Source organism: Equus asinus, chromosome 1 (assembly GCF_041296235.1).
Source record: "Equus asinus isolate D_3611 breed Donkey chromosome 1, EquAss-T2T_v2, whole genome shotgun sequence".
Lineage (NCBI taxonomy): Eukaryota > Metazoa > Chordata > Mammalia > Perissodactyla > Equidae > Equus > Equus asinus.
In genome coordinates this window covers 166,719,217-166,738,402 of record NC_091790.1, presented here as the reverse complement: position 1 = coordinate 166,738,402, position 19,186 = coordinate 166,719,217, and the positions used below count along the sequence as shown (strand labels likewise).

At 36.4% G+C, this 19,186-nt stretch overlaps 2 protein-coding genes across 4 annotated transcripts; one reads left to right on the top strand and one right to left on the bottom strand.

Annotated features, from left to right (window-relative positions):
- Nucleotides 1–843: 843 nt before the first annotated feature.
- DNAJB9 (DnaJ heat shock protein family (Hsp40) member B9) lies at nt 844–5,549 on the bottom strand. Of its 2 annotated transcripts, none has more exons than XM_014840708.3 (3): nt 5,206–5,549; nt 3,369–3,595; nt 844–2,382 (listed from the first exon to the last, which is right to left on the bottom strand). In XM_014840708.3, exons 2-3 carry the CDS (start codon nt 3,583–3,585, stop codon nt 1,931–1,933), a joined length of 669 nt encoding a protein of 222 aa, XP_014696194.1. In that variant the 5' UTR covers nt 3,586–3,595; nt 5,206–5,549; the 3' UTR covers nt 844–1,930. The 2 variants fall into 2 exon arrangements, with proteins under 2 accessions (XP_014696194.1, XP_014696193.1); XM_014840707.3 differs by having other exon boundaries at nt 5,301–5,496.
- Nucleotides 5,550–5,579: 30 nt separating this feature from the next.
- THAP5 (THAP domain containing 5) lies at nt 5,580–12,397 on the top strand. Of its 2 annotated transcripts, none has more exons than XM_014840703.3 (3): nt 5,580–5,832; nt 9,045–9,237; nt 9,731–12,397. In XM_014840703.3, the coding sequence occupies exons 1-3, from the start codon at nt 5,753–5,755 to the stop codon at nt 10,628–10,630; spliced, it is 1,173 nt and encodes a 390-aa protein (XP_014696189.1). In that variant the 5' UTR covers nt 5,580–5,752; the 3' UTR covers nt 10,631–12,397. The 2 variants fall into 2 exon arrangements, with proteins under 2 accessions (XP_014696189.1, XP_044620650.1); XM_044764715.2 differs by lacking the exon at nt 5,580–5,832 and adding an exon at nt 6,785–6,922.
- Nucleotides 12,398–19,186: the final 6,789 nt, after the last annotated feature.

Genomic DNA, 19,186 nt, shown 5'->3' with positions numbered 1-19,186 from the left:
ACTTTAATGTTGATTACTGGTCTAATTTCTAGTTGCTCATATATCAAACTACTCACAGAACACACACATATCTGTACATTACCTAAGTATCTTTCTCGATATTTTGTATCTTAAGTGTGATTCAGGGTCTGTTTTTCCTTGCAAAACTTATGCCAAAGAGCCAAAAAGGGAGGTTAAAGAAAAAAAGAGGGGTTTCAAATAAACATTCGGAATGGGAAAAACAAGGAAGATAATCAGGCCCTGGAGAAAAATGACTAAATGCCAACAATATAAAAATAATCTTTAAAGTTAATCCTAATTTGAAAATGGAAAATGGAACTTTTTTTTTTTGGCTTCATTTGTTCTATTTGCTAAGTTACATAGAGTCCTCAGACCAAAATTCAAAGCACAGCTATTTTCTAATTATCAAACAAAAGTAGTAGGTATAACTTACAGGAAATAATTACGGAATATAAATATAACAGGATAAATTCACTTTCCTCACAGTGTTCAAATTAAAGACGATTATTAACAAATATAGTTATACGCAAAGTCTCTCCTTTCTCCCAACCAGGTCTAAAGAGGAAAGAACCAGTGGCAAGAATATTTGCTCCTAGCAAGCAAATACACCAAAATTATAATTAACAAAATCTTCAAGCTACCAAAATTTGTGAGGGAAGGACAAATAAGAAAGCAAGAGAAATTACCAAACGGAAATAAACAAGTTCCCATCAGGGTTTTCAGGTAAGTCAAAAGTAACTTCTGGAATATGGTCTCTGAGCAGCATAAGCAGCCCCAGTGCTTATGCACCTCCTTACCTCCAGAATTGTAGAATAAACTTTTAACAAATAACAACAGAGAACGTCATATTGTAAATATTATATTTCTCTCACACACAATGTTGTATGAGATATTTACTAGTTTGAATGTGTATCCATAGGATTAATACTCATATGGAGTAAAACATGGAAAAGTGCAGAACTAAAGAAATAAGTTTATCTGAAAACAAAAGCACACATTTCTTAGGATTTAAAAATATTGCACATAATAAGGTCGCACAGAAATTACTGGCTGTTTTTACAAACAGAATGAGGTATTAGTCGATCTCTAGATAAAGATGAGTGCAAAGAAGAGGAAACACACACACACAAAAATACATAAATCCATATTAGGACCTAGAGTGCCAACAACTAAGAAATATGAAAAGATGTGTAAAGTAGCTATGATTTCAACACTACAAAATCACTAGCCAGGGACCAAACACGTAACCATCTCTTGGCAATATTTCATTAAGTTTTCAACTTTCAGCCTAATGACTATAAGCAATACCATTATTTCCTTTACTCCAATTCTACTGTAGAAAGGCACGGTTCTGTGGTAAATATTAAACCATGACTTTCTGAAGCTTTCAGTGGAAATTAACCTGAAGCTTTCAGTGGAAACTAACCAAGATACTGCTATCTTTTGCTGAATGACTCAATTATACAGTTTCATGTACATTTAGCAACCCAAGTTAGAGATGCTACAGAGCATGCAATTTTAAATTAGCAAAGGTTCACTGCAAAAATCATTCAAGTTCAACACAATTGAAATCTACAATAACAGTTAAAGTTTAACCTTTAAATATGTATCAGGCAAATTCAATCTTTTCTTGGTAATAAAACTGGCCACATTAATAAGACCAAGGGCAAGTAGAGAAAAAAAGACCGGGGAGAATTATAATATCTTCTTTTAAAGAACCCTTCCTAACTAGGGAAATTAATAATTAGCTATTTCTCTACTAAGTGAACGTTGCTGAATTTTTCAAAAACAATTTAAATATATTTAATAGCTATATCAAGTTAAGTGAAATCATGCACTGTCAAAATTGTTCACAGAAAATTGTTTTGCATCAAAGATATTGAAGAAGAGTCAACTAGTTGGGTTTAGTGAGAACAGAAAAAAGAATAAACTACTGTCCTGAACAGTCAGTGTATGTGGTAACCATATTTCCTCTTCGTTGAGTGACAGTTCTGCAGTGCTTACTAGAGCTATGGAATCTATTTTCAGTCTGTACTGTGTGCTGATTGGTGGTATCAAAACCACTAAAAGAAAACATTTTCTCCATATCTTCAAACATGTCATCAAACAGTCCACCTCCAAAAGAAAACTCCTGGAAATGATGCCTTTGTCTACTGGAACCATCCTGGCGTGTCTGGAAGTGATTTTCAAAATGCTTCTTAGACCGAGTGTTTTGGTTTTGACCAAAAAAACCAAAGTCTTTAAACAAGTCATCAAAATTGAAGTTAAATGACTGCTCAAAAGGACTTCCACTACTTCTTTGTCCTTTACCATTAGTAAAAGCACTGTGTCCAAGTGTATCATACTCTTTTCGCCTATTAGCATCTGAGAGTGTTTCATATGCTGAAAGAAACAAAAATACTTTAGTAACTAAAAGTAATCAAAATTACATATATTCAAACATCTTCAAATAAGTGAATTCAACTCTCTATTTTAGGGAAGGATTTCACATCACAAGTAAAACTAAAACACTGCAAACATAAGAATAAAGTTAAAATGAAAGTTACAAAAGGCAGGGACTTTGTCTTGTTCACTGCATACTATCAGCGGTTAGCACAATGCCTGCCTCTGTTAAACACCAATAAATATCTGTTACATGAATAATACCATTACTACAAATAAACTTGTGGGAAACAGTTACATAGAGTTATTCTTCATATTATTTGTGTAAAAACATTACTTGTATTATACAATGGTCAAATATAACCAATTAAGAAGAATTCAAATTGTGCACTTCCTTACTAGTTGAAGTGAATGTTTAACTCCAACTCCCTACCCAGTTACCTCTACCCATTAATTACTGAATGTTTACGAGGTGCAATTTGTTTCAGAATTAGTCTTAAGTCAAAATTTGTTTCATACTTTTCGTTTAAAGACAACAAACGTAGCTTTGAAATGTAGACCAAGTAAAGAAGGAAAAAAAACAAGGCATTTTAGAGTCTATTTAAATTTTTTTATACTTAATATTTTTATATTTAATTTCCATACTTAGTAAAAACTATGTTTCATAAGTTAGTTATCAGTTTGGGGGACCTAAAATTCCTTCTGACACAGAAACAATAAGTGATTTTATAAACAACAAAAGAATGAAATAATATATTTTCAATATTTTTAGATCTGTATGACAATAAAAATATATACTACCATTCACCCATCCAGGAATCAAAGTATCTGTTATAAGAAAATAGTCTCGAGAATCTCACTATATTTAAACATAGATCCCACTGCCCCTCTCATCTCCACAAACCTTCAAATACATCCACACTCCTTAGCTATCATTCTCCCTTCCTAGTGCAGACCTGTGAGACCTCAGAGAGTCATTTACTTACCTTCTGCAATCTCTTGGAATTTTGCTTCAGCATCGGGGCTCTTATTTTTGTCAGGATGGTACTTCATGGCCAACTTGTGAAAGGCCTTCTTGATTTGGCGCTCTGAAGCCGATTTTGGCACACCTAAGATATCATAGTAACTTTTTGAGGCCAAGATTAATTCCGTTATCATTAAAATGCAAATTGCAAAGACAAAAACTGACTGGGGAGTAGCCATTTCTAATATCCTGAAAAAGAAAAGAAAAAAAATTTATCTTAAGATTTTTCTTTTAAAAAGAAACAAAACCAATGAAGTTTTAGGAAACAAGGTATACTTAACGCAGTATCAAAATGTTAAGCATATAGTATCTTGTACCTTTTCCCACGTTATTTCATTTATCTAGACTTTATTACTTATAAATCGCTTGTATCCTTCTTGAGAGCAAATATAATCCAACCAAACAGAAAAATCTTTCTCGCCTTTACCGTTCCACTAATACTTTGGCCTTACACAGAGAAGACACAAAAATGTCCAATAACTGATTTTTACCAGCTAATATTTAAGACTCAACATATGAAAGCATGGTAAAAAAAGGGTTGAAATCCAAATATTTTAAAGGGTCTCAATCTTTCTTTCAGGAATCCATATTCTAAGGGGGATTAAAAAAAAGGAACTTCAGAGAAAAAAAAAGTACATTACCTAGGTAAACAGCCCAGTAAATCTGAATTAGCAGTAATTTTCCCTCCCTAAGAAAGCACCGACTTCAACTTTGATTTCAGCAAGGTGAGCCAAGGATTGAAAATGGAGAATCTCAACATCACAATCATACTGACAACGCTACCCAATAAAATGCAGTCTTTTTTTTAACTCTAAGATCCCAAATATTTAACAAAAAAGCTAAATAAGTTTTGTTAAAAACTCATAATTAATCGAATTTAAGATTTCTGCTAAGGCTGCCAGAAAAAAGAACTTCCATAGTTTGTACTTTAGATACGTTCAATTCTTATTTTCAAACTTCTCAGTGGTCATTAAAACATTTCTCTAACCTTAAAGAAGTTTTAACTTAGAATTCTTGATGGTATCGATACAATGACTCGGGATTCAAAAAGTGATGCTGTTTTATGAACAGTGTACCACAAGAGTCCTTAATAACCTATGATGACATAACAAGGCTGACGAAAGGCACTAGGGTTTGTGGAAACTGCCTGCCTTCCTCTCCTGGGGCCTCCCGGAACGTAATTAACAGGTGGATTTCTTCTTTCCAGCGAGTTACTCATAGTCACGGGTCTAAAGGATCAAGTACAACCTCCGGGTTTAAAGAACACAAGCAAGCGCGTCCTGGGGACGCCGCAGGGCAGCAGGATCTTCCCTAGTCAAGGAGGGGCTAAAACTATCAGAGGGGCACCTTGCTGGTTTAAGAAACGTTATTGCAGTTTCGCGTTGAACATCTGACACCTTTTTAGTAGACTGACTTTTGCATTATACTGACTTCTCCTTCCCAGGACGGGCCCTCCTCCCCGCGGCCGGTGGCCGGTTGGGCTGGACCATCCAGCCTACGCCCAAAGGCCACCGGCATCCGTCCCGTCGGTCCAGGCGCCGCCGCCTGGGCTGTCCACGGCCCCGGGGCCGGCCCGGGAGGAGCTGTCCGACGGCCTAGGAGGCCAGCGGGACAACCCAAACACAAAGCATTCTTCTGTGCGCGGCCATCTCCTCCTTCCTCCCTTCCCCACCAACACCAGGCCGCCCAAAGCCCTTGCGGCGACCGCGGCGGACACCGAGGCCAAGGCAGCCCACAGACAGGCCCCGGCCCGGGGACGTTCCAAACCCCATCACCGCGAGCTCGGCCTCGTCCCTCACCCGCGCCCTTCGGCGGCGGCTGCTTCTCCACAGAGCCGAGGCGCCGGCGAGGCTGACGACGGGCTCCGCACAGCGCCTCGGGCCTGGCCCCTCACCCCGGCCTCCGCGGCCTCCGGGAGCCGGCGCGCGCCCCGCTGCCGTTTATACAGCAACCTCGCGTCCTCTTGCCGCCACCACCGCCGCCTCCCCTCTCAGCCCGCTCCCCACTGGCGAGCGACCGTTGCGGGCGCCGCCACCTCAGGAGAAGACCTACACGAAGCGCTTCCCGATTGGCTCCCGCCTGCCCACGTGACCCTGGCGCCCTACGCGCACGTGGAAAACTGTTGTTGCGGCTCAACCTGTGCGTCACTTCCGGCTCCAACCCCCGAAGGGGCGGAACTGAAGGCCGCAGAAGCGGAAGTGAGTCGACGGTTGCGGCGTCTTTCCTTTTGGCCCATCCCAGCGCAGGCGCAGTGGCTCGGCGGCGTGCACCTGCGGCCCCGCCTCTGCGAGGAGGGCCCGTTTGCGCCCCTTGCTGGCCTGGGTCGCCTGAGGCCGCCGGGGAGCGATGCCTCGCTATTGCGCAGCGATCTGCTGTAAGAACCGCCGGGGGCGAAACAATAAAGACCGGAAGTTAAGTTTTTACCCGTAAGTTGTCCCTGGAGCAGAAGGGTCAGTCTTGCCTTTGGGCCGCAGCCCGCTGGCGTTTGGCCCGGGATTTGGGGTATCTGCGATCTGCTCTATAACGTGTCCGGATGGGGTCGGTCCCTGCACGGGAGGAAGGCGTGAGGGCTCAGCTCAGTTTACCTGGAAATGTCCTAGCTGAGCGAGGACGCTGGCCTGATGGCGAGGCGTCAGGGCCTGTTGGGCTGTGAACTAGAGCGTTTGCACACCTCACCTGACCTCGTTTCGTTGAACGACGTTAACCACCGCTTAGGTACACAGCAGACCTGCCGAGTGGGAAGGTGCACCCTGTGAGTTAGGTCGCATAGCTCTAATCCCATTTTCTCCGAAAGAAACGCCTTTCACAAATTCTGTAGGTCGCTGACCTTGAAAGTTTTGTCGCAGAGGCAGACTTAGAACCTATATGCTGTTCAGGGTTCTGTACCCTTTTCATTCCTACACAGAACAGCATGTTAATCCGAATTACTAGTGCCACGAAATATTTCCGAGAGACGCCAGAAGTACTCATTTTATTCAGAGCAGGAAAGTAGTGTTATGTAATAATTAAGAGTCCAAGCTCCAAGGCCGGACTTAGTAGGTTCATATCCTGGCTCCACTACTTTGTAGTTGAATGACCTTCTGCAAATTATTGAAACTGTGTCTAAGATCGCTCATCTATGGAGTGGAGATATTAATAGTACCTAATTCACAGTGTGTAAAGAGGTGAAACAGCGCCTGGCATTCAGTACATACTTAATATATATGAAAATAAATGTAGACTACATATTTCCTTTTTTTCTTGTATTTAAAAATAATTAATTTAACTCTACGCCAGTTGTCTTACTTTCTTCGGATTTTCACCAGTTGTTTTATGAAGCCTATTTTACTTTGGACCTGAAGGTCTGCATTCACTAATGATTCATCTCCTTTTCACTATCTTAAGTAATGGGGAAAAAACTGATAACCTCAAAGAATTCACTACTTGGCAATATTCCAGGATTGTCTCCCTTGAAGCTCTTCCACAAGATGCAAAGAGAGGTGTTTTTTCTGGGCAGGCTGGAGAATCCAATCCATGGTCAGTTAATGGAAGAATGCTAGTATATTAATGGCTCTGGCTCTCAGAAAGTTTGTGGCAAAGGGTCGTGTTGAACTTGATTTAGCCCCATATTTCCCAAATTTATTTAGCCTTGCATTTGGGGGGGTACAACCCCCAGACTAAAAATTCTTTAAATTAATCTTTATCTATGGACCACATAGTTGCTATTTTTAAGGAGGCAAAAATATTGCCAGAGGAAGTCAATTATAAAGATGTTTTTTCTCAGAATGTGAATTAACTGAAAGTAGAGTTTTTTAAATTCCATGGGTAATCCACAAAATAAAAATTGAATTAGTTTCATTTCCCTAATAGCACTAAACTTGAAGAATTGAATTTGTTCATGCTTACACTATAGAAGCTGTAGTATAAATTTATATAAATTGGGAAATTCAGTTATATATACATATAGTGTCCAGTTTATACTGTGAGTATTTTATGCTCTTTTGGGAATTAATAAGACAGTGAAACAAAATTACCAGTCAAATAAATTGAACCAGTATAAAGATATTAATTTGTTCTGGAAACATATTCCAGGAGATCTTAGAGGTTTACCTGTTGAGAAAGCATTGCAATCCAGTTACTAATAAAGATATTCACAAAGTGTATTTTTTAAAATTGTTTCATAATTTCGCATATAGGTACAATAGAAATAATTTGCAAACAGTATTTTTATACATGAAATTACATAAAAAATACATTATTATAAAAGGCATATTCTCATTTTAGATGTAACCAGAAAATGTAAGGACATAATTATGGCTAGCAGAATTTTGGTCCTCTGAAAAGAAAATTCTTTTTGCCTTTAAATGCTGTTTCTGGTTATGCTTATCGTGATTATAACCTAAGTTATGGATATGTGCAAGGTTAAAAAAATTTCAAACCATGTCTGAAGATTGTATCTACGGTAAGAACTTCCTAAGGTAAATCATCTGATTTTTTCATGTAAGGATGTCAGGGTTAAAAATTATTTCCTACAAAGTCCCCAGACTTTTCCCCTAGCATCTTATAAAGTTATCAAATTTAGGGGAAAAAAGTCATGCTGCTACAAAGCATAGCTTGTTGGGATGGGAAGGACTGTATAACAGCTGCTTTTTGTGTTATATTATTACTATTTTTTAAAAATAGAAAATTATTATCTAGTATATGTCTTGGACTGTGTTCTTTTAAAATCATCAAAAGAAATGTAAATCACTGTTAACTCACTGTTGTTTAATACAGTTTAACTCAAACCTATGTAGACTGGTAGAAAAGTTTTCCGTCAGACTCTGCCATTAGTCCAGTTTTGCCTGTAAAACACATTGCAGTATATTCGAGCCAGCTCTAAATCCAGGTTCTTGTCAGTACAGGAACGACACATATAAAGAGCTATCTTGCCTTTCTCTGTTTTCTATTCGATTTGTTTTATATTATAAAATATCTAAGTTCTTTTTAAAATGTTTAGTTCTTTTTTTGTATCAGATTCTCTTGTAGAACTTGAAATTTAGAGTTCCCAGTCCATTGATTAGAGAAGTCTAGAAGTATTGAACTAAATTACATATGGGTAGAATTGAGGCTGATTCTGGTAAAAAGAATGGAATATTAGTAGTTTTATAAGATTTAGTATTTTATTGTCTGCTAAACCATTTGTTTTAGTTAACGTCTGCTTATTCTTAAAATGTTAATATAAAAGGCTAAAGCTTAATACTTCCTTGAATTATAGAGAAGGAACCATTTGACTTGTAGTACTAGTATGAATACATTTAATAGGACTTTGTAGTTTTTACAAAGCTCACTGCTAGTTCTAGGCAAACTACACAACAAAATAAAAAGAGAGTATAATTCGTAGAAAACATGAATAGATTTTATTCTTTGTAGGAACTAATATGGTTTGCTTTGAAGGGACTCTGGATTATGTTTTGCAAGCCATACTTCACAGACAAAAGCTCTGTCTACACATCTTGTTTCTTAAGCCTCTGTACTGCAGAGATGATTTGTAGTAGTTGTCATGAAGATGTTCTCGTGTGGTGGGGTTGTTTGCCTTGCTTTTACAGCACTACATGTGCAAGCCTGGAATCTGGCAAAATTGTAAAAATATAGCAAAGTTTTCCTTTTTTAATTTCAGATTTCCTCTACATGACAAAGAAAGGCTTGAAAAATGGTTAAAGAATATGAAACGAGATTCATGGATTCCCAGTAAATACCAGTTCCTGTGTAGTGACCATTTTACTCCTGACTCTCTTGACGTCAGATGGGGTATTCGGTATTTGAAACAAACTGCAATTCCAACGATATTTTCCTTGCCTGAAGACAATCAGGTATTAATGGTGGGGGAGGGGAGATAATGCTGGGCAGGGTGGCGATTCCAGGGTGACAGGTACTCAGGTGGAAGGAGTGAGAGGGAAAGATAAGTTCTGGGAAAACAGAAAAAAGGGAAAGTAATTTTTACTTTTACTAAAAGTATGATAATTTTTTAAAATATTTGAACAATTGTGAAGCATGACTTAAGAGAAGCAAAAGATAACATATATAAATTATTAAGTTATTAACATGTTAGTGACCTAAGATTTTTTTTACTGGTCTTTTGAATGATCTGAAATGTTTCGATCATATATTAAATATGCTTAATGCTTTTTTAAAAAACGCTTTAAAGTATATTTGAGTTGTTATACGTTTAGAAAATTTTTTTAATGGAATAAATTTGCTTGGCCAGTATACTGGCTCAAAGTTATAATTAAATTGTCAGCGCTAACTAATAAGAGAAAAAGCCTGGTCAGGACATCTTTAGAATTTGAAAATATTATTTTCTAGGGAAAAGACTCTTCCAAAAAAAAATCGCAGAAGAAAAAATTGGAAGATGAGAAAGAAGTGTGCCTAAAAGCCAAGTCAGAAGAATCATTTGCATCAAATCAGCCAAAGAAAAACACAGTTAACACAGGTGTTGTCCCTGAACATGCAAAATTACTGATGAAGCCGTCAGTTCCCAAAACAGAAAGTATACAAAATAACCTATTAACTCTTAATCTAGTTAAGCAGGATACTGAAAAACCACAGTGTACCTTGGAAGCATCAGTTAATCAAGACATAGGTATAGGTGGTTTTCCCACATCTTTTGAGAATCTAAATTCTACAACTGTTGCTTTGACAACTTCAAATTCAGAAGGTATTGAACAGTCTTTGGAAACCCAAGAAGTTCTTGAAATAACTACCAATCATCCTGCTAATCCTAGCTTTCCAAATAATTCCGTGGAAATTAAGTCAGCACAGGAAAACCCATTCTTGTTCAGCACAATTACTCAGACAGTTGAAGAATTAAACACAAATAAAGAATCTGTTATTGCCATTTTTGTACCCACAGAAAATTCCAAACCTACAATTAATTCTTTTATACCTGCCCAAAAAGAAACCGTGGAAATGGAAGACATAGACGTTGATGACCCCTTATATGAGGATGTAGACTACGAGACAGAAGTTTTACAAATTGAACATTCTTACTGCAGACAAGACATAAATAAGGAGCATCTTTGGCAGAAAGTCTCTAAGCTACATTCAAAGATAACTCTTCTTGAGCTACAAGAGCAACAAACTCTAGGAAGATTGAAGTCTTTGGAAACTCTTATAAGGCAGCTAAAACAGGAAAACTGGCTATCTGAAGAAAACGTCAAGATTATAGAAAACCATTTTACAACATATGAAGTTACTATGATATAAAGAGGTTTTAAAGCTATGACTTATATAAGCTTTTTACAGCCATACCAAATTATATGTAAAGTGAACTTTTTCCTGTATAGAGTTTTCATCTTAAGCTAAGAAATGTTATGAACTGCATCCTGTTCTTGTAATGCTCATTTTGAGAAAAACTAGAAGGTTGTTGGGCTGTAGAGAAAAAGTTTCATTACTTGATAATTTTCCAAATTAAAGTTAAAGTATAGCAAATAAATTATATGATTAAGTCATAAAATGAGAGAACACAGACATGGTAAAATAAAAAGAGCCCAGAATAGAAGTTAGGCTCAGGAGTCAGTCCTTGGTAGACCATTGGCATGTGACTTGGGGACTGACTTGTCAAGATTGAGCCTCAGTTTCCAATCTATAAAATGAGGGCACTTACTACATCTGTAATATAATCTGTTTCTTTATAGTTCCTTCCCTTTCTAGTAAAATACTTTTAATAGATCAAATTTTCTATAAGATTAATTCATATTTATATAATACCAGATGTTGGCAGAATTTAATATTGTTAACTGTTGGATTATCCTCAATATTTATTAAATTCTGTCTTGTTTTACCTTTTGGCTATAGTTGTCTGTTATATAAAGGAAATATTCCCTTTATAATTTTATTCTAGTCGAACTAAAATAGGGAACTATTGTTAGCTTGTTCTTAGGAGAGGTACTTTGAACTTGAAAGAATATGCATTTTAGTACCTTATATGTGTCTGACCATCATAATACATAGTCATTTAAGCTTAACATCCTATGTTTAAGGTTATATTTATAAACCAAAAACTTCAGTGAGGTTAATTTTTTAAAATAAATATTATTGTATTTTAGAAATCACAGTTGGTATCTATTTAATATGTATAGCTTTTTAAAATATGTGCTGCTGTCATTTCAGAATGATGGAGTAATACATAATATTATACATTCCCACTTATGTATATTTTATGAAACTTTATAAGGAAGAAATTATAGATAGGTGGTACGTAAGTAGGAAACAAGTAGGAAAGAGAAGTAATGGTGATATAAATAAAAATAGTGCTCATGTCTATACAAATTTAAGAGAAAGAAATGTAAAAGCAGAGACTTAGTGGTAACAACACAAATGTGAAAAATAGATGATCCCTTAGAATTGGCAATCAGCATAATTAGATATGTGACTGTTTATGGTGTTGAACAAGTTTCTGTCTGATTGTTTTCTCAACTGTCATGTAAAAAATACTATTACCTATCTTGAAGGATGGTTTTGAGAATTCTGTAAGGTAACAAATGTGATTTTGGTCTTGGAACATAGGAGGTGCTCAATAAATACTAGTTGACTGCATGCACAGCAAGTAGTGTACTAATTGTTTTGTAAATGCATGATGATTATTTTTGGCCATATTTCACTTAGTTTTTTCAGGCTAATAAAATTAATTGGCATATGAATGTATGTCAGCTAATTACAAAAAGTTGATTAGAGATGTCCTTATTGGGTAACCATGGGGGAAAGAAACTTTATATTTTGCATAAATTATGTGCAGATAATTGGTAGAGTTAATGTTATTTTTAAGTATTCCCGTATTGCATTTTGCTAATATTTAAAATATGTAATATAGGTGAAAATAGCCTTTATAAGTCATTGTAAAATGTATTGTTTCAACTCACTTTTTAACTGTACACCTTGTAGTTATTTTCTATTTGTTTAAAGTTATGGTTTACTCAGGAATAATTTAAGCTAGTTGTATTTCTTTAAACTTAATAAATTGTAAGTATTCAAGATGCTTTCTTGGCTTCTCTGTATTCATTTCAGGATGTTCTCAGCCAAACCTAAACTTCTAAATTATATTTCAGAGTTCTGACCAACTTTATTTCTTACTTGGGTTATTTTAGGAGCCTCTTAGTTAATCTTGCCTGTATTTTCAATCTCCCACTTCCTTGACTCTGCTGTCAACTTTTTAGCTAAACTATAGATCTAACTATATCGCCTACCCACCACTTAGTTTTCCTAGCTCGGAAATCTGTAATTACTCTCTAATCCTACAGGATAAAGCCAGACTCGTCACCTACCATCATGTATATGATCCTCTGTGATTCTGTTCATCCGTGTTCCAGCCACACTGGACTTCTTAGCATTTCCCAAAGATGTCAGACAGATGCCTGTCTTTGTGTCTGCTTATTTTATTCCCTAAATTCAGTCTCAAAATTATCTTTCATCGTTGGTGGAATTACACCCCTTTTTTCCAGTCAAAATTGTTTGCTCTCTGTTCCTATAGGGCTTTGTTTTATAACACTATATCAGCATTTACCTTACACTTTTTTATCTCATGATAATATCTATGACTAGCTCATCGACTAGACTAAGCTTTTTGAAAGAATTTTTATTAATTCATTTTTGTTTCTTTGACAATGTAATGTTCACTCGAATGAATATTTTGAATTCGCCTAGTTAGAATTTCTTAGTTCTTGTCACTTAAAATCAAGAAACCTTCTTAACAAAATATGTCCTTGATACCTTGAGAATGATTAGGGAAAGGATTTAGATCTTCATATAATCTTTTAAACATTCCACGTTTCCAGGGAAAAGTACAATTTGCCAGTTATCTACCGTGCCATTTTTTATTTGATTTTTGTTATGGAAAGCTGCCCCAACTCTAGACTATTTCCTACTTTCCATCCTCGATAATTAAAAAGGAAATAAGTCCAAGAAAGCTGTATGTCTTTATGCCTTCATGTCAGGAAGATTAGATAAGGCAAATTTAGAAAGATTTAATCAATAGAAATAAAATGTGACATTGATCTAAACATCAAACAAAGAACTTTTCTGTGCATTTTTGATCTTGAAAAACATCAACTATGTATTGAGTTGGAATATTGATGTGCAGATGAATTTTTCTATTTCTACCTACATTGAACAGCTCTGCCAACTAATTTGGTGTTCAAATTCATATTTTTTGTTTTTTATGTTATGCTATTATGTAATATTTTTGTGAGTGAGATGGGTGGATGAAAAAAATCTCATTCACAATTGTCAGGGGAAAAAAGCTATAGAGAAAAAGGTGGCAAAATGTATCTAAGAGGGAATTTCCTTTCAGGAAAGGTCTTTGTTACATTTATCATTTTAACCTCCCATTCAACCCTCTGGCTTCTTAGTTTGTTGACTTCCTCATGGCCAGTGAACTTTTCTTCCATCCCTCCTCAGCCACCTCATTCCTATGGTCAGTGGTAATTTGCATCCCCTTGAAAAATGTCAGCTTCAAGCCCCTCATTCTGACCACCACTTTCTGTTCTTCAGCCCCGTTATTGGAACAAACACTGCCACCAACAACTTTTCCACAATCCATCATCCTGCAGTAGGTTGCATTTTCCAAATACAGTGACAAAATATATCTCATCCTATATCCTCTTCTGTAGTATGAACTTGCCACTCCCTATCAAGACACGGAGTTTGTTTCTCTCCCTTTTTGAATCTAGTAGACTGTGTGACTGCTTTGACCAGAAGGTGACACTGCCATTTCCAAACTTAGCCCTTAATTGGCTTGGCAGCTTCCACTTCATCTTTGGAACAGTTCCTCTTAGAATGCCACAGGCTGTGTAAGATATGCAAGTACCCTGAGATCATGCTGTAAAAGCCAAAGTCACATGGAGAGCCTCTGGAGAATGAGACGTCAGACATATTTGCGAAGAAGCCATCTTGGACATTGATCCTCAAGGGCCAGCTGTTCTAGACACCAAATGCAGCAGAGAGAACCACTGAGCTGAGCTCTTCATGAATTCCTTAACCACAAAATTATAAGCAAAATAAAATGTTTTAGGCTGATAAGTTTGGTGTAGATTGGTAGGCAATGTATTGGGCTGGGATCTCCAGAGAAACAGGACTAATAGGATATGAAAAGAGATTTATTATAAGAAATTGGCTCACATTGTTCTTGAGGCTCAAAAGTTCCAAGATCTGTAGTTGGCAAGCTAGAGACCCAGGAAAGCCAACTGTGTAGTTCCAGTCGGAGTCTGAAGACCTAATAACCAGGAGAGCTGATGGTTAAGTTCTAGTCTGGATCCAAGTCCAAAGGAAGAAGACTGATGTCCCTGCTCAAGGGCAGGCGGAGAGTGAATTCTCCCTTACTCCGCCTTTTGTTCTGTTCAGGCATTCAGTGAATTAGATGAGGCGCACTCATGTTGTGGAGGGCAATGTGCTTTACTGGGTCTCCTTACTCTGGGCTGTGGCCCATCATAAACATTTTCCCATAAAACCTTCAACAATACTGATCTTCCTTCTGCTGTTCTCACTTGCTAAACTTCACTCCAGAATTGAATTCAAATATCTTTTTGCCTTTTTTCTTCCTACATCGGAGCAGCTAGGCGTAGCTGGAGAAAAACACACAAATGGACAGGCTTGATTCTAAATTCACGACCACAAACCTCACAGGGGCCCCTCAATGTTACTGTATTTCTCTAGTAAGTTTACATCTTGACTCTCAGATTTTCCCTCTCACTCCTCCCTTCCTCTCCTGCTGCCTCCTCCTGCGCACCCTAGCTGAGTCTCATTGCGTGCTTCGAGAAAATCAAACCAACCATAAACGCCCCTGTAACCCAAAACAATGGGATCTTATGCAATAGTTAAAATGGATGAACTAGATCCACGTGAATCAACATAAATACCCACACCATGTGTGAAGAAAGGTAAGGTGCAAAAGGTTTGATAACAGTCTACTACTTATTGTAAAATACACAAAACAGGTTGCTTATAAATATAATCCTGTATACAGAATGAAAACACATCAACCTCAGGGTAGTGATTACCTCTGGGGGGGCAAGAAGTGATGGTGGAAAGATTTTGTATGTCATTTCTTTAAAAAGGACAAGTGAGGGAGAGAAAGAAAAATGACAAAATTAATATTTATTTAAACTAAATGATAGGTACACATCTCCGTTATTACCCTGTTTTAAATGTTTCAAAATTAAATTACTTATTTTAGCTAAAATAACAAGAGGGTGTGTTAGCCTTCTTATTAAATTAACATCAAAGGTCATCTGTGATTAGACTGCATTCTACTGATTTTGTTATGGCTGCTTTTCTTTAGGAACGATTGACGGGGACAGCGGAATTACAGTGAAAGAGTTGATGATTTGGAATCAATAAACTTGGTTTTGAAGTTAGGCACTGTGGTAGGCAGAATAATGCCCCCTTACCTCACAAAAACTTTGAAAAGGAGCAATTTCCTTTTAAAAAAGAGGCTGTGGAGCAGGATAGGGGTGGCAAGCAGGTAAATTGACTGAATTAGTTCTGTACAGCAGTGAAACATGAGCCAAATGAGAAGGACATTTCGAATACTTTCTCCCATTTGCTAGCAAATTCCTCTAGCTTCATGCCTCTCCTTGAGCTTGTAGTAATTCACTGGCCCACTTCTCTATTTCCAGAGAAGATAAAAAGCAGGCAGTGCTGGATAGGATAACATATGATCTTTAAAAATTGAGAGTAGGTTTAATGCTAATATGAACTGATCAACTAAATAGTTTTAATGTAATAAATTTAGAGCTATTTCCATCCCCAATTTTGAAATTAATAACCTGAGCATATTAATTAATATGATATTATACATATTTAATGCTTTAATAAAAGAAGCTTTGAAATAATCTCTCTTCATTCACAATCTCAAAGAAACCCTAAGGATAAGGAACAGCCATCATTAATCTGTCACCAACACCTCAGTGGTTTTGTTCTAAGATTCAGGTTTTTAATAGTGTCTCTAAGGCATATATACCAATAGTGTCAATGTCTAATTAAACATGGTGACTCTTTGTTCTGCATCACTAGTGAACTTAATCATCTCTTCCCTCTCTCTGTAAATCCTATACCTTCTGGAGAGTGGAAAAGAAACATTTTCTTATATTTTCATTCTAGGGAGAATTCACCCTCTCAAATGGACCTTCTTTTTGAGCCCCTCATTCTCTGTCTTTGACCTCATCTGCTGACCCCCACCCTTAAGCAGAGCACTCCAGGCTGCCTTGGATCCCAGAGCCTTTGCTGCAGTGTTGACTCTGTATCTGTGCGGTTAATCTTACTAGTGTTAGCTTTTCCATCCATGATTATGCATGTCTGTGTTTTGTCCCCTCCTCAGGCGTTGTGATATAGTATTGTATTTTTGTCAGGTCGTTGAAACATTACCTTATATTTTAGAAGGACTTGATTGAATACATTCAGGTAATGGAAACATAATGCATATTTCACTATAGAGACTAGAACTGACAGATTCTAAAATATATGAAATGTATTTTAAATGTTCTTATAGATGTCTTTTAAATAAGTACTGATATTTTAACTTCATCTAACATAAATGAGCAAAATATCTTACATTGGATGAACTAACATGCCCTTTACTTGAGGTTTTTTTTTTATTGAGATGTATTGACATATAACATTATATTCATTTCAGGTGTACAGCATAGTGATTCGATATCTGTATGTATTGCAAAATGATCAGCCCAATAAGTTTAGTTAATATCCATTCCCATACATATTTACAAAAATTTTTTTTCTTCTTATGAGAACTTCTAAGATTTACTCTTTTAGCAACTTTCAAATATACAATACAGTATTATTAACTATAGTCACCATGCTGTACATTACATCCCCAGGACTTAGTTATTTTATAACTGCAAGTTTGTACCTTTTGACTGCTTTCACCAATTGTGCCCACCCCCCACGCCTTACCTCCCCACCTCTGGCAACCACCTATCTATTTTCTGTATCTATGAGTGCCATCTTTGTTTTTTTTAAAATTCCACATATAAGTGAGATCATATGATATTTATTTTTCTCTAACATTTCACTTAGCATAGTGCCCTCAAAGTCCATCCATGTTGTCACAAATGGCAAGATTTCATTCTTTTTTGTGGCTCAGTAGTATTCCATTTCATCTATATATAGATATATATACTGCATCTTCTTTTTCCATTCATCCATCAATGGACACTTAGGTTGCTTCCATGTCTTGGCTATTGTAAACAATACTTCAATGGACATAGGGTTGCATATATCTTTTTGAGTTAGTATTTCCTTGCATAAATATCCAGAAGTGGAATTGCCAGATCATAGGGTAGTCCTATTTTTAATTTGTTGAGGAAATTTCATACTGTTTTCCATAGTGTCTGTACCAATTGACATTCCCACCAATGGTGCACTAATGTTACCTTTTCTCCACATCTTTACCAGCACTGGCTATCTCTTGTCATTTTGATAATAGCCATTCTACATAGGTGTAAGGTGATAGCTCATTGTGGTTTTGATTTGCATTTCCCTGATAATTAGTGATGTTGAGCATATTTTCACATACCTGTTGGCCATTTATTTTTGTATGCCTTCTTTGGAAAAATATCTACTCAGATCCTCTGCCATTTTTTAATCAGGTTGGTTTTTTGCTGTTGAGTTGTATGAGTTCTTTATATATTTTGGATATTGGCCCCTTATCATTTATATGATTTGCAAATATTTTCTCATATTCTGTAGTTTGCCTTTTCACTTTATTGATGATTTCCTTTGCTATGCAGAGTTTTTTAGTTTAATGTAGTCCCACCTGTTTATTTTTGCTTTGGTTGCCTTTGTTTTTAGTGTCAAATCCAAAAAATCTTCACCAAGACTGATGTTAAGGAGCTTACTGCCTATGTGTTCTTCTAGAACTTTTATGGTTTCAGGTCTTACATTCAAGTCTTTAATCCATTTTGAGTTAATTTTTGTGTATGGTGTGAGAGAGTGGTCAAGTTTCCTTCATTTGCATGTAACTGTTTGATTTTCCCAACACCATTTATTGAAGAGACTGTCCTTTCTCTTTTGTATATTCTTGATTCCTTTTTATAAATTAATTGACCATTTATCTGTGAGTTTATTTCTGGGCTCTCTATTTGGTTCCATTGATCTAGGTATCTGTTTTTATACCAATACTGTTTTGATTACTATAGCTTTGTAATATAGTTTGAAATCAGGAAGTGTAATGCCTCCAGCTTTGTTGTTCTTCCTCAAGATTGCTTTGGCTATTTGGAGTCTTTTATGGTTCCATACAAATTTTAGGATTGTTTGTTCTATTTCTGTGAAAAGTGCCCTTGGAATTTTAATAGGGACTGCATTGAATCTGTAGATTGCTTTGGGTAGTATGGACATTTTAACCATTTGTAATGATTTTTCCTATCCATGATGATGAGATATCTTTCAATTTATTTGTGTCTTCATCAATTTCTTTTAGCAGTGTGTTTTGGTTTTCAGAATACGGGTCCTTCACCTCCTTGTTAAATTTATTCTTAGGTGTTTTATTCTTTTTGATGTAGTTGTAAGTGGGATTGTTTACTTAATTTCTCTTTCTGAAAGATTGTTAATAGTGTCTAGAAACACAACAGATTTTTGTACATTGACTTTGTATCCTGCAACATTACTAAATTCATTTATTAGTTCTAACAGTTTTTTTTGTAGAGTCCTTAGGGTTTTCTATATATAATATGTCATCTGCAAATAGTAACAGTTTTACTTATTTCTTTCTAATGTGGATAACTTTTATTTCTTTTTTTGCCTGATTGCTCT

What these genes read in the sequence shown, in the direction of transcription:
- THAP5 (XM_014840703.3), top strand. Translation starts at nt 5,753, where the DNA reads ATGCCTCGCTATTGCGCAGCGATCTGCTGTAAGAACCGCCGGGGGCGA. An exon ending in CGGAAGTTAAGTTTTTACCC is followed by an intron (nt 5,833 to 9,044) that starts GTAAGTTGTCCC and finishes TTTTAATTTCAG; the next exon opens with ATTTCCTCTACATGACAAAG. An exon ending in CCTTGCCTGAAGACAATCAG is followed by an intron (nt 9,238 to 9,730) that starts GTATTAATGGTG and finishes ATTATTTTCTAG; the next exon opens with GGAAAAGACTCTTCCAAAAA.
- DNAJB9 (XM_014840708.3), bottom strand. Translation starts at nt 3,585, where the DNA reads ATGGCTACTCCCCAGTCAGTTTTTGTCTTTGCAATTTGCATTTTAATG. An exon ending in ATTCCAAGAGATTGCAGAAG is followed by an intron (nt 2,383 to 3,368) that starts GTAAGTAAATGA and finishes TGTTTCTTTCAG; the next exon opens with CATATGAAACACTCTCAGAT.